Consider the following 12,489-nt stretch of genomic DNA (forward strand, 5'->3'; position numbering starts at 1 on the left):
ATAAAATTCATTTGCAACCTTAGCTTCCTAGGCAAAGGTCTCTGGGAATGGTAAAGGTATGTTGATGAAAATAGCGGAATAGTAAAGTCATGTTAATATAGATAGTAAGTTAGGCCGTGGCTCATACCTGTAATCCCAGCAGTTTGGGAGGCCGAGGCAGGAGGATCCCTTGAGGCCAGGAGGATCCTTTAAGGCCAGGAGTTCAAGATCAGGTGATGAATTGCTCAAGGTTATTTTTAAAAGGTGACTTCTACATGTTACTCTGCATCATGTTGCAAAAGCCCAACAATTACAGTTGCACTATGCAACGTATCTTTCCTGATACAGAATAATCTAAGTTTTACCTGTCATATATGAAAACAAACAAAACTACATCTACCTAGACTGTAGATCAGTATATAGGTTCTTTTCTCTGTCCTCTCACTCTTTTTTTAAATCATAGATAACTCTCATAATAGTCCAAACTCCTGCTTTGGTGTAAATAGTCTGTGATTTCCCCCCTAAATCCCACATTCTGCACTCTTGGCACTCACATTATCCAGGCAGAGGTCATCACTCTTTTTTTTTTTTTTTTTTTTTTTTTTGAAACGGAGTCTCGCTCTGTTGCCCAGGCTGGAGTGCAGTGGCGCGATCTTGGCTCACTGCAAGCTCCGCCTCCCAGGTTCACACCATTCTCCTGCCTCAGCCTCCCCAGTAGCTGGGACTACAGGCGCCCGCCACCGCGCCCGGCTAATTTTTTTTATTTTTAGTAGAGACAGGGTTTCACTGTGGTCTCGATCGCCTGACCTTGTGATCCGCCCGCCTCGGCCTCCCAAAGTGCTGGGATTACAGGCGTGCACCACCGCGCCTGGCCTATCACTCTTATATCAATGCACTACATCTGGGTCAAGCATAGGCTTATCCTTCTAAATTTCATCCTGTTCCTTAATTATGAGTTGATATTCTCTGTCTTTTTCACTGGACTACTATTTCCTCCAGAGCAAAAACTTTGTGTGATGCATCTTTCTATGGAGCTGGCACAGAGTATATGTGCAGCAGTTTTTTTTAACATAATTTGATATTTTCCTTTTTCAAAGAAAAACTTCTCATCTTAAAATATTTTAAAAATACAAGTCAGCAAAAAGCAAGCAAATTAAAATAATGTCTAATTCCACACCCAGAAATAATTACTATTACTATTGTAGTATAATCATTAGCCATACGGATCACACTGTATAATCTGACTAATCTATAATCATACATGGCAATTAATTGCTTAATATATCATTTGTCTATTTCAAGTGTCTTAAGCATCTTTCTACATCAGATATTCTTCAATATCACGTTAAGGGCTACATAATACTTTGCTCTATTATAAATAATAAATTTATTTAACCAATTCTCTCCTGTTAGTGTTCTGAGTTTCTTATTTTTCACTTCTGTAACTGAATAATACTGCTACTATTGCTCCCCGATCAAACCGAGGGTCAGACTGCTTATTCTTGGGGTCCAATAATGAGATGCAGATGAACTGGGAAGTAAGGGAGAATAAGGGAGTTTATTTCTTTTTTCTTTTCTTTTTTTTTTTTTTTTTTTTTTGAGACTGAGTCTTGCTCTGTCGCCTGGGTTAGAGTGCAGTGGCACTGTCTCGGCTCACTGCAACCTCCACCTCCCGGGTTCAAGTGATTCTCCTGTCTCAACCTCCCGAGTAGCTAGGATTACAGGTGTGTGCCACCATGCCCAGCTAATTTTTATATTTTTAGTAGAAATGGGATTTCACCATGTTGGCCAGGCTGGTCTCGAACTCCTGACCTCAGGCGATGTGACCGGCAAAGTGCAGGGATTGCAGATGTGAGCCAGGGCGCCTGGCCAGGAGTTTATTTTTGTAATGGGGTACATGGAGAAGGCCAGAAATTATGGCCAGACCAATCCAAAATCACAAAGTTTTCCAGAGCTTATATACCTTCTAAGCTATATGTCTACATGTAAGTGTGCATGTATTTAAAGACATACTCTTGGCATGCATTTAAAGACATACTAAGCTATATGTCTACATGTAAGTGTGCATGCATTTAAAGACACATAGCCTTTGTATAAGGGCACTGGCTTTTTTTTTTTTTTTTTTTTTTTTTTTTTTTTTGCTTTTAATATTTAACTTAACCACTCAGTCAGTGCTGAAACTGTTGTCATGGAGGCCTGCTTGTTTAGCCATTAGGGAGACCTGGCCTGCCGCTCTATGTCTGCTGTGTCAAACGAAAACGATACTCTCCTTGACCAAACTCTAGTCAGGCTCCTCTGTACGTTCTTCTCAACTAGGCCTCAACCTTGACCTTTAAAGACTAAAGACACTAACATGATTTCTAACAGCTCAAGACCACATCCCTAGGATGACCCTAGTCCCCTTTAAAGTGCCTGCCTGAGAAAAATCAAGACTGCCAAAAGAATGCACTGTTGTTCCAAACAACACCTGAAGATAAAGCCCGTCTCCCACTTCTGTGGGAAGGTAGGAGCTTAACTTCTGTAAGCACCAGTTAGCAAACGTAGATGGGTTTCATATGAACTAATCTCCTCTTTCTGATTTTTGTAATTTTTCACTCCACTGAGCCCTGCTCACCCCCTTTTCTGTTCCTTCATTTTGTCTTTAAAATGCTCAGTCACAGGCTGGGCGCAGTGGCTCATGCCTGTAATCCCAGCACATTGGGAGGCCAAGGTGGGCGGATCACCTGAGGTCAGGAGTTCCAGACCGGCCTAGCCAACATGGTGAAAACCTGTCTGTACTAAAAATACAAAAATTAGCCGGGCATGGTGGCAGGTGCCTGTAATCCCAGCTACTTAGGCGGCTGAGGCAGGAGAATCCCTTGAACCTGAGAGGTGGAGGTTGCAATGAGCCGAGATTGCGCCATTGTACTCCAGCCTGGGCAATAAGAGCAAGACTTCATCTCAAGAAAAAAGAAAAAAAAATAGTCACTTCTGCACAAATTTAAGTTGAGTTCATTTCATGCTCTACTCTTCTTTATTGGAATATTGTATGGATTAAAATCTGTACTGGGTGCGGGGTCTCAGAATCAAGTGGCATCTCTTGATCTCCTGAAAAGCTAAATCTCAGAAACGTCTCAAATGCCAGGTTTTCGTTTTGTTTTTATTTTTTGAGATGGAGTTTCACTCTTGTTGCCCAGGCCGGAGTACAGTGGCATGGTGTCAGCACACTGCAACCTCCACCTCCTGGGCTCAAATGATTCTCCTGCCTCAGGCCTCCTGAATAGCTGGGATTACAGGCGCCACCACGCCCGGTTAATTTTTTGTATTTTTAGTAGAGATGGGGTTTCGTCATGTTGGCCAGATTGGTCTCGAACTCCTGACCTTAGGTGATCCATCCACCTCGGCCTCCCAAAGTGCAGGGATTATAGGCATGAGCCACCACTCTTGGCCGGGAAGTTATAAATCTTGCAACCCCCAGTTAGTGACCCTGGGGCAGTAAAAAACTTATAGAAAAACAAGCTAAGCAGTGGCAGGTTACTGTCTATGCCTATTCTTTAGCGAAGTTCAGGACCCTACCATAATTCTTAACTGTTCTTGTGAATGCAGCTTCAATCTCCACAAAAGAAGGTGGAGGCCAGTTTTCCTTGCCTCAAAGTGTATCTGTAAACTGAATTCCTCTTGTAGGTCTCTTGGCCTCTGCCCTAAAATAAGCAGAAACAAAACAAAACAACAACAACAACAACACAATTTAGCCTATGAGGTGTAGAAGCAAGATGGAGTCAGTCATATTAGATTTCTGTCATTACTTATAATTCTGCCAAGGTGGCATCAGTGTGAGCAAATAAATTTCTGTCATTTAAGCCTCCCAGTCTACGGTACTTGTTATGGCAGCCCTAGCAAACTAATACAATTACTAACAGTGAAATCTGGAGCAAGAAAGTAATTACTGTGCAATAACAGTATAGAACTTTAACAGAACTCTAATTATACACTTTTTAGGAATACAGTAAAATAGAAAATGCTTGCTTGTTTTTAAAAAAAAGTGACAAGTGGACAGGGCGCAGTGGCTCACGCCTGTAATCCCAGCACTTTGGGAGGCCGAGGCAGGCAGATCACCTGAGGTCAGGAATTCGAGACAAGCCTGACCAACATAGCGAAACCCTGTCTCTACTAAAAATACAAAAAGTAGCTGGGCGTGGTGGTGCATGCCTATAGTCCCAGCTAGTCGAGAGGCTGAGGCAGGAGGATTGCTTGAACCTGAGAGGCAGAGGTTGCAGGGAGCCAAGATCCCACCACTGCACCCCAAGCCTGGGCGACAAAAAAAAAAAAAAGGTTTATGTCAATATCCTTGGCAAGAGATAATAAATGGAAGCAAATAGGCCACTGTAATAATTGAGAGAAGTGAATAAATGGGATATGAAATATGAGGAGGTAAAACTCAGCACAACTTGGGACTCCAAGCGAAGAAGAAGTAATGTCCAGGATGGCTGCAAGTTCCTGACTCCAGGTCCAGTGGGGATGAAACTGAGAAGGCATGAAGTGTTGCAGGCAGATAAGCAAAAGAAGAGTCAGGCAGCAAAGAGGGCAGGGCATGAGCATGGAAAAAGCGCCAACTTTTAGGGGGTTACGTGTAGGAAAAGTTATCTAATGCCAGAAGAGAGCATTTAATCTCCCTTTAAAGAGGTGGCCAAAGATAGACTGTCCACGAGGTGAATTCATTTTAGAGTCATAACAGCAAGCCAAGAGCAAAAGAGACAGATCTCACTCATCTGTGAGTGCAGAAAACAAAACGTGTCCTTTCTGTCAATGCCTTGAGTTCTTTATCTCGAGTTGACTGACTAAATTTATCATTTTGCCCCCTTCCAAAATACAACCACCCCTGACCCCGACGTGATTTGAACACGCAACCTTCTGATCTGGAGTCAGACGCGCTACCGTTGCGCCACGAGGTCACTTAAGTACTAACTTTTCGTTTTCACATAAGAATCTAATCTTATCTTCCTCCCAATTTCATTATTTGATTTGATCTCTTTTCACAGTTTCGCTAAGGCTTTGTTGAGAAAAATAAGGGAGTGGCCGGATTAAATATTAACCCCAAACCCAAATAAATGCTCCATATATGAAAAACAGTTGTTTCTCAAGTTCAAGTTTAGATTTGCGGTGAAACAGTAATAAGAACGGTTATGAAGTTTGTAGTACCACTTTCTGTAAATGCGCTAGACTACTCCCTCTTCAGGAAGAGAATTCCAGGCTTGCACTGCCCCGCAGGACCTGGCCTAGCTAGCACTTACTTCCCTCAAACCTATCCGCACACCCGCCCCATCTTCAACCTACTGGGATTCAAAATCCTAACATGAATAATATCTCTTGCCTAAAGGCTCACCTCTCAGTCCAAATCCACGGGCCCTCTGGTCTCTACTGTGTACACGAGCCATTCAGTTCACAAAAATAACCCAAAACAAGCCGCTAACATTTACTGAACTCACCGTTTTCCTCTAGCCCCTTGGATTAACTTCCTCCAGCCTAGCTATTCTCAGGGTCGGAAGCAGCAGGGAAGCTAGGAAAAGCGGAACCTCACACCTACCGAATCAGAAACTGGGCGTGGGTCCCACCAGTCTGTTTTAACTAGCCTTCCAGGAGATTGGGATGTAGGAAAAAGTTTGAGAATGACTGTTCCAGCCTAGAAACCCGATATTTTGCTCTTTCAGGAAAATAAGGCCGGGCGCGTTGGCTCTGGGAGGCCGTGGCGGGCGGATCACCTGAGGTCGGGAGTTCAAGACCAGCCTGACCGATATGGAGAAACCCCCCTCTCTACTAAAAATACAAAATTAACCGGGCGTGGTGGCGCATGCCTGTAATCCCAGCTACTCGGGAGGCTGAGGCAGGAGAATCGCTTGAACCCCGGAGACAAGGGTTGCGGTGCCCCGAGATCGTGCCACTGCACTCCAGCCTGGGCAATAAGTGCGAAACTCCGTCTCAAAAAAAAAAAAAGAAAAGAAAAGAAACGTCCAGCCTTCTAAGATGGAGGAAGGACAGTGTATTAGTTAACTGTGCTTCTGTAACAAATACTACAGACTAGGTGGCTTAGACAACAGAAATCACTTTCTCACATTTCTGGACACTAGCAGTCCAAGATCAAAGAACTTATCTGTTTAAATTTTTTTTCTCCCCTGAGGCCTTTTTTGTTGGCTTGCAGGTGACTACCTTCTCCCTCTGTCTTTAAATGATTTTTTCTTTGTGTGTCCATGTTCTGATCTCTTCCTATAAGGACACCTGCCCTTATGATTAGGGCCCTACTTTCATGATCTCAAATTACCTTAATTACCCCCTTTAAAGACCCTATCTCCAAATACTGTCACATTCTTTTTCCCTTTATTTATTTATTTATAAACACTATTTCATTCTATTTCCCCATTTTGCAGATGAAATACTGTCACATTCTGAAGTACTAGAGATTAGGGCTTCAACATATGAACTTAAGGGGTTTGGAGGAAGGCTAAATTCAGTTCACACAGGTAGTTTCCAGACGAAGCTGTACTGACAATTTCCGAGCCTGGCATAGGGAAAAGGGATAGAAATGGGGGATCCGTGGTGAAAATCTCCTGTCTGTTTGCTTTTCCCACTCCTGGTTTAGGATTTAGCTTTCTCAGGGCTCTCAAAATCACTGACTCCTCAATCAGCTTTCCAGGTGACAAAATTTTGTTTCTGTTATCTCCTCTCCCTATTTGGATGTATATTTTAGTGTTGTTTGAGTGAGATTTGCGGAGTATGCAAAAGTAAATTCTTGTGTTTAACCCGCAGTCTTTACCTGGAAGCATCGTAAGGCAGCGGTGGTTCCCTGCATGTGGGAAGAAGTCTGGTTCTGCCTTCGCCTCTCCAGCTCTCAAGCATTCCAAATGCTGGCATTGTCCAGAAAAATCTAACAGATTTATTTATAATTATTATAAAGTTGAACCTGAAACTTGTTCACCGAGACATCTTAACTTCATTAATGCTGTACGTTTCCGCATTTTTATTAAAAATTCACACCCAAATGAAAATGGAAAAACTGCCAATATCTGATTTCTGTCCCCTATTTTTCCACTCGAATCATACACTTAGGTACCTTTTGACCCCATGGGGAAAAAAATAACGTTCAGAACTACCAATAACAGGAAGAAGAGAATTTTTTTTAATGAAATGTTTCCCATCATGGTGGATTCGTAGGCACGTTCTCCACGTATGCGGCGTGCTAGCTGGATGTCTTTTGGCGTAATTGTTACACGTTTGGCATGGATAGCACACAGGTTGGTGTATTCAAAAAGGCCAATCAGATAGGCCTCATTTGCCTCCTGTAAAGCACCTATAGCTGCTCTCTGGAAGCGCAGATCTGTTTTAAAAGTCCTGAGCGGCCGGGCGCGGTGGCTCAAGCCTGTAATCCCAGCACTTTGGGAGGCCGAGACGGGCGGATCATGAGGTCAGGAAATCGAGACCATCTCTGGCTAATACGGTGAAACCCCGTCTCTACTAAAAAATACAAAAAACTAGCCGGGCGTGGTGGCGGGCGCCTGTAGTCCCAGCTACTCAGGAGGCTGAGGCAGGAGAATGGCATGAACCCGGGAGGCGGAGCTTGCAGTGAGCTGAGATCCGTCCACTGCACTCCAGCCTGGGTGACAGAGCAAGACTCCGTCTCAAAAAAAAAAAAAAAAAAAAAAAAAAGTCCTGAGCAATTTCTCGCACCAGACGCTGGAAGGGAAGTTTGGGAATCGTAACTTCACGGAGTGCCACAGTACCAGGCCTGTAGCGATGAGGTTTCTTCACCCCTCCAGTAATGGGCGCACTCTTGCGAGCGGCTTTTGTAGCCAGTTGCTTCCTGGGTGCTTTACCACCGGTGGATCTGCCGGTGGATTTGCAGGCAGTCGGCTTTGTACGAGCCATGGTATAGATACCTCCTTACTTACCCCGCTTCTCCTTTGGCTGGAGCTCGGCGAGCGAGAGGTGGCGCTGAGCTGGCGTTAGAGAGCGACGGCAGCACGGCGGCGGCTGCGAACACAATTGCAGTAATTTTTTTTTTTTTTTTTTTAAACAGAGTCTCGCACTGTCGCCCCGGCTGGAGTCTGGAGTGGACACGATCTCGGATCACTGCAACCTCCGCCTCCCAGGTTTTCAAGCCATTCTCCTGGCTCAGCCTCCCGAGTAGCTGGGATTACAGGCGCCCGCCACCACGTCCTGCGAATTTTTGTATTTTTAGAAGGGACGGGGTTTCACCGTGTTGGCCAGGCTGGTCTCGAACTCCCGACCTGGTGATTTGCCTACCTCGGCCTCCCAAAGTGCTGGGATTACAGGCATGAGCCACTGCGCCCGGCCTATTGCAGTACTTCTGTTTTTTTTTTTTTTTTTTTTTTTTTTTTTTTTTTTTCCTACCATTAAACCTCGTCTCTCCCCAACCAGGCTGTTTTTTTCAGGGGTTGGAAATTCCTTGGTTTACAACAGTGATTTCACTAAGTACATTTACAGCTCATGGGGAGGAGATTATTTTCTGTCCAAAAACTGAACTGCTTCGTAACCTGAGACCACGTGGCCTAATGGATAAGGCGTCTGACTTCGGATCAGAAGATTGAGGGTTCGAATCCCTCCGTGGTTACTTGGGCGACTGCTTTAGTACTATTTTCCGTCCTCAAAGCTGGTTATCAGAAATGTACTCTTTCCACTAAGTTATCTTCATTGTAGATCCCTTCCTACAATGTACATCCTTTGCCTTTTCCCTGTACTTAGTCACTCCGTGTCTGTTTATCCTCTCTCTCTCCACCATAATGCAGTCCATCTTCTGGGTCAGGGCTACTCAAAATTTGGTCCAGTCCCTGAACCAGTAACATCACCTGGGAGCTTCTTAAAAATAACAGCTTTCGAGGTCGACCTCCCTTGCTAGTCCGCACTACACTTGACCTACTTAGAATCGCTGTGTGTGGGCCCTAGGATTCTGGGTTTTAACTAAGTGGTTCGTTTGCACGCTCGAGTATGAAAACCATTTATAGACCTTACAGGCTATAGAATGCACTCTAGACCATAAAGCACAAACACGTCAGACCCAATTACAATTTAGCGCCAACCTACGTGAATTTCAAGGCTGTTACGACAGGGGTAATGTGAAGCTGCCATGGGAACGTCTTGGAAAGACTGGGGTACGAAGGAAGGCAGAAAAGAGGTCCACACGTTTGACAAAAGTGTCTTCTAACAAATACAGAAGACTCGTAGAATTAGAAGAATCACCATTTGCAAACCTTAGAAAAATAATAGGCCGGGCGCGGTGGCTCAAGCCTGTAATCCCAGCACTTTGGGAGGCCGAGACGGGCGGATCACAAGGTCAGGAGATCGAGACCATCCTGGCGAACACAGTGAAACCCCGTCTCTACTAAAAATACAAAAAACTAGCCGGGCGAGGTGGCGGGCGCCTGTAGTCCCAGCTACTTGGGAGGCTGAGGCAGGAGAATGGCGGGAACCCGGGAGGCGGAGCTTGCAGTGAGCTGAGATCCGGCCACTGCACTCCAGCCTGGGCGACAGAGCAAGACTTCGCCTCAAAAAAAAAAAAAAAAAAAAAAGAAAGAAAAGAAAAATAATAGACCAAAGCAACGAACGAGCTTAATGACCTTACAACCATTAGGAAAAGGTGGTTGGGAAATAATATATGCTCATGGTGTTAAGGGCCACCCCAACATTACTTGTCAATTGCGAAGGGAGAAATAAAGAACCCTGGGGGGCACCACTCGGTCTTCACCATCAGCAGGATATCCCAACAAGTGCCTCCTGATGTGAAGCTAGTACAGTGTAAAGAACAGCGTCTGGGCAAAAATGTTTAACCTAAATCTAATCACTCAAATTAATCACAATAGCAATCATTTAGATTTACCTTCTATTTTAAAAGGAGTAAAAATAAATTAAAAGATGCCATAAGGAAATAATGAGACAAATCCAGAATGTAGACATTCTATGAGACAATTAGACTCTTTTTCTTATTTTGTTTTGTTTTGTTTTGAGACAGGGTCTCGCTCTGTCGCCCAGGCTGGAGTGCAGTGGTGAAATCACCGCTCACTGCAGCCTCGATCTCCAGTGCTCAAGTGATCCTCGCCTCAGCCTCCGGAGTAACTGAGACCACAGGCACACACCACCGGGCCTGATTAATTATTTTTCTATTTTTTTTGTAGGGACCGATCTCCCTGTGTTGCCCAGGCCGGGGGAAGAAAGGGAGGCAGGGAGGCAGGGAGGCAGGGAGGCAGGGAGGCAGGGAGGCAGGGAGGCAGGCAGGAGGCAGGAGGCAGGAAGGCAGGAAGGCAGGAAGGCAGGAAGGCAGGAAGGCAGGAAGGAAGGAAGGAAGGAAGGAAGGAAGGAAGGAAGGAAGGAAGGAAGGAAGGAAGGAAGGAAGAGATTAAAAGATGTCATGAGGAAATAATAAACAGCTGGGAGACTGTTCTAACGTGAAAGAACTTAAGAAAACATAAAAACTGACTCTAAAAATAGATAAATTTAAATAAATGGCCGGGCGCGGTGGCTCACGCCTGTAATCCCAGCACTTTGGGAGGCCGAGGCGGGCGGATCACAAGGCCAGGAGATCGAGACCACAGTGAAACCCCGTCTCTACTAAAAATACAAAAAATTAGCCGGGCGCGGTGGCGGGCGCCTGTAGTCCCAGCTACTCAGGAGGCTGAGGCAGGAGAATGGCATGAACCCGGGAGGCGGAGCTTGCAGTGAGCTGAGATCCGGCCACTGCACTCCAGCCTGGGCGACAGAGCGAGACTCTGTCTCAAAAAAAAAAAAAAAAAAAAAAAAAAAAAAAAAAAAAATTTAAATAAATGCTTAGATGTTTTTATTCACTTATTTAGAGTTTCTTTCGGTCGCCCAGGCTGGAATGCAGTGGCGCGATCACTGTAGTAACCTCCTGAGCTCAAGCCATCCTCCCGCCTAAAATTCCGGAGTAGCTGGGATTACAGGAGCGCGCCACCAGGCCAGGCTTATTTTTTAAAATCTGTTTTGTACAGAGGCACAAGAGAAGAGCTTGTTTTGTTACCGGTGCTCCCAAACCCTGGGGTCAAGAAATCCTCCTGCCTCAGCATTCCCAAAAGTTACAGGCGTGAGCCACTGCACCCAACCAGATACGAGATATTTTTAAAGAATTGCTTGAATTTTTAAAGTTTTGTTAATGATATTGTAGTTAAATAAAAGACTCATGTTTAGGCGACACATGTTTATGGATTTTGTTGTGATATATCATAATGTCTGCAAGTGAATTTCATATGATTCAGCAGAAATAGGTAGATGAGACTAAGACGGCAAAATGTTAATTATTGAATGTGGGTGATGAGTATACAGATAATTGCCTGTTCTTTCACATTCTTTATATGTTTGAAAGTTTTTACAATAAAAAATTTAATTTTTCAAGAAGGCTTGACAGAAGCTGTGCTATTTTTTAAAAGGCCATGAAGGATGAGCACTGGGGCTCCAAGCAAACGTGGCAGAGGTCAGGGTAAAGAAACCCTCACCATCTGAGATAGCGGTGGTCCTTTCACGTCTCAGGAGTTCCAGGCTCCATTGACAGAGTGACCAGAAAAGGAGCTGAAAAGGTCGGACAGATGCAGAAGATGAAGGCCTCCCATGTCATCGGCAATATTCTCGCTAGGCCACAGGGTACCTTAAAGGCATTAAATGAGGTAAGGGACACAGTCAGAAACACATTTTATGTTAGTGCTAACTTAGCTCTACCTACATAATCTGCCCTCAACTACATTACTGGTGTTCTCTCTCATCACTGCCCTTCCCAGGACCCCTCCAAAAAGCAATGTTTCAACTATAGGGAAGTTTCTTCAGTTTCTCCCATATTCCATGAGGTTTAGGTTTGGAACACCACCTTACCCCATTTTCTCACCCAACACCAATTTGTCTCATTTTAACACATCCTTCAGATCCAGATCTGAGCTTAAGTATAATGAATTCCAAAAATATTTATTAGGCACCTATGGAGGACTCAGGTAAAGAAGGTAAAACTGGAACCTTTCTTCGTGAAGTTTGGAGTCTAATTAAGTGACCCTCCAGGCAACCAACTAAAACCTTTGTGGTTGAGATTCAGAACTCTTCCTGTGGGCTACTTACTGTGTTCCGGCTGCACTTACTTGCACTCAGTTGTTTCATTGTTCACTTCTGTAATCCTTTAGAAATCTCGCTCTGCATTGCATGAGCAGCACCTAGCAAAGTGCTTGGCTTTTGCTATTTCACATATAAACAATTTGAAAAAATACGCAATTCTCTGGCTCACTACCCATATTCAAAGTGCTTATTTTTATTCTAAAAAAAATGAAAATTTTGTAAGAATGAAGAAATGAATATATCATTTAAGGGATCAGGAACCGGAGGCCAAAAGACTAAGAAGTTGTTGGAATAACTTATGAGAACTTTCTCATGAGTACTTCTAAGTACCTAAACTAAGTACCTCATTTTAAAAAGTGGTCTGAGTAGCCGGGCATGGTGGCACGCTCGCCTGTAATCCCAGCTACTAGGGAGGCT

The 12,489-nt window shown here is 44.3% G+C and overlaps 1 protein-coding gene and 2 non-coding genes across 3 annotated transcripts in view; 1 reads left to right on the plus strand and 2 right to left on the minus strand.

Moving 5' to 3' along the window:
- LOC104663991 (histone H4) overlaps positions 1–7,875 on the minus strand; it is a 63,772-nt gene extending 55,897 nt beyond the window's left edge. Inside the window, exons 1-2 of the mRNA XM_030928475.1 lie at positions 7,658–7,875; positions 7,243–7,338 (exon numbers count right to left, since the gene is read on the minus strand). Of these exons, the coding sequence (XP_030784335.1) occupies positions 7,243–7,338; positions 7,658–7,875 (314 nt within the window). The remainder of the gene's footprint in view (positions 1–7,242; positions 7,339–7,657) is intronic.
- TRNAW-CCA lies at positions 4,839–4,910 on the minus strand. The gene has a single exon. It is a non-coding gene; the product is annotated as a tRNA-Trp (tRNA).
- Positions 7,876–8,508: 633 nt separating the features above from the next.
- Positions 8,509–8,581, plus strand: TRNAR-UCG. The gene has a single exon. It is a non-coding gene; the product is annotated as a tRNA-Arg (tRNA).
- Positions 8,582–12,489: the final 3,908 nt, after the last annotated feature.

Source organism: Rhinopithecus roxellana, chromosome 4 (genome assembly GCF_007565055.1).
Source record: "Rhinopithecus roxellana isolate Shanxi Qingling chromosome 4, ASM756505v1, whole genome shotgun sequence".
Lineage (NCBI taxonomy): Eukaryota > Metazoa > Chordata > Mammalia > Primates > Cercopithecidae > Rhinopithecus > Rhinopithecus roxellana.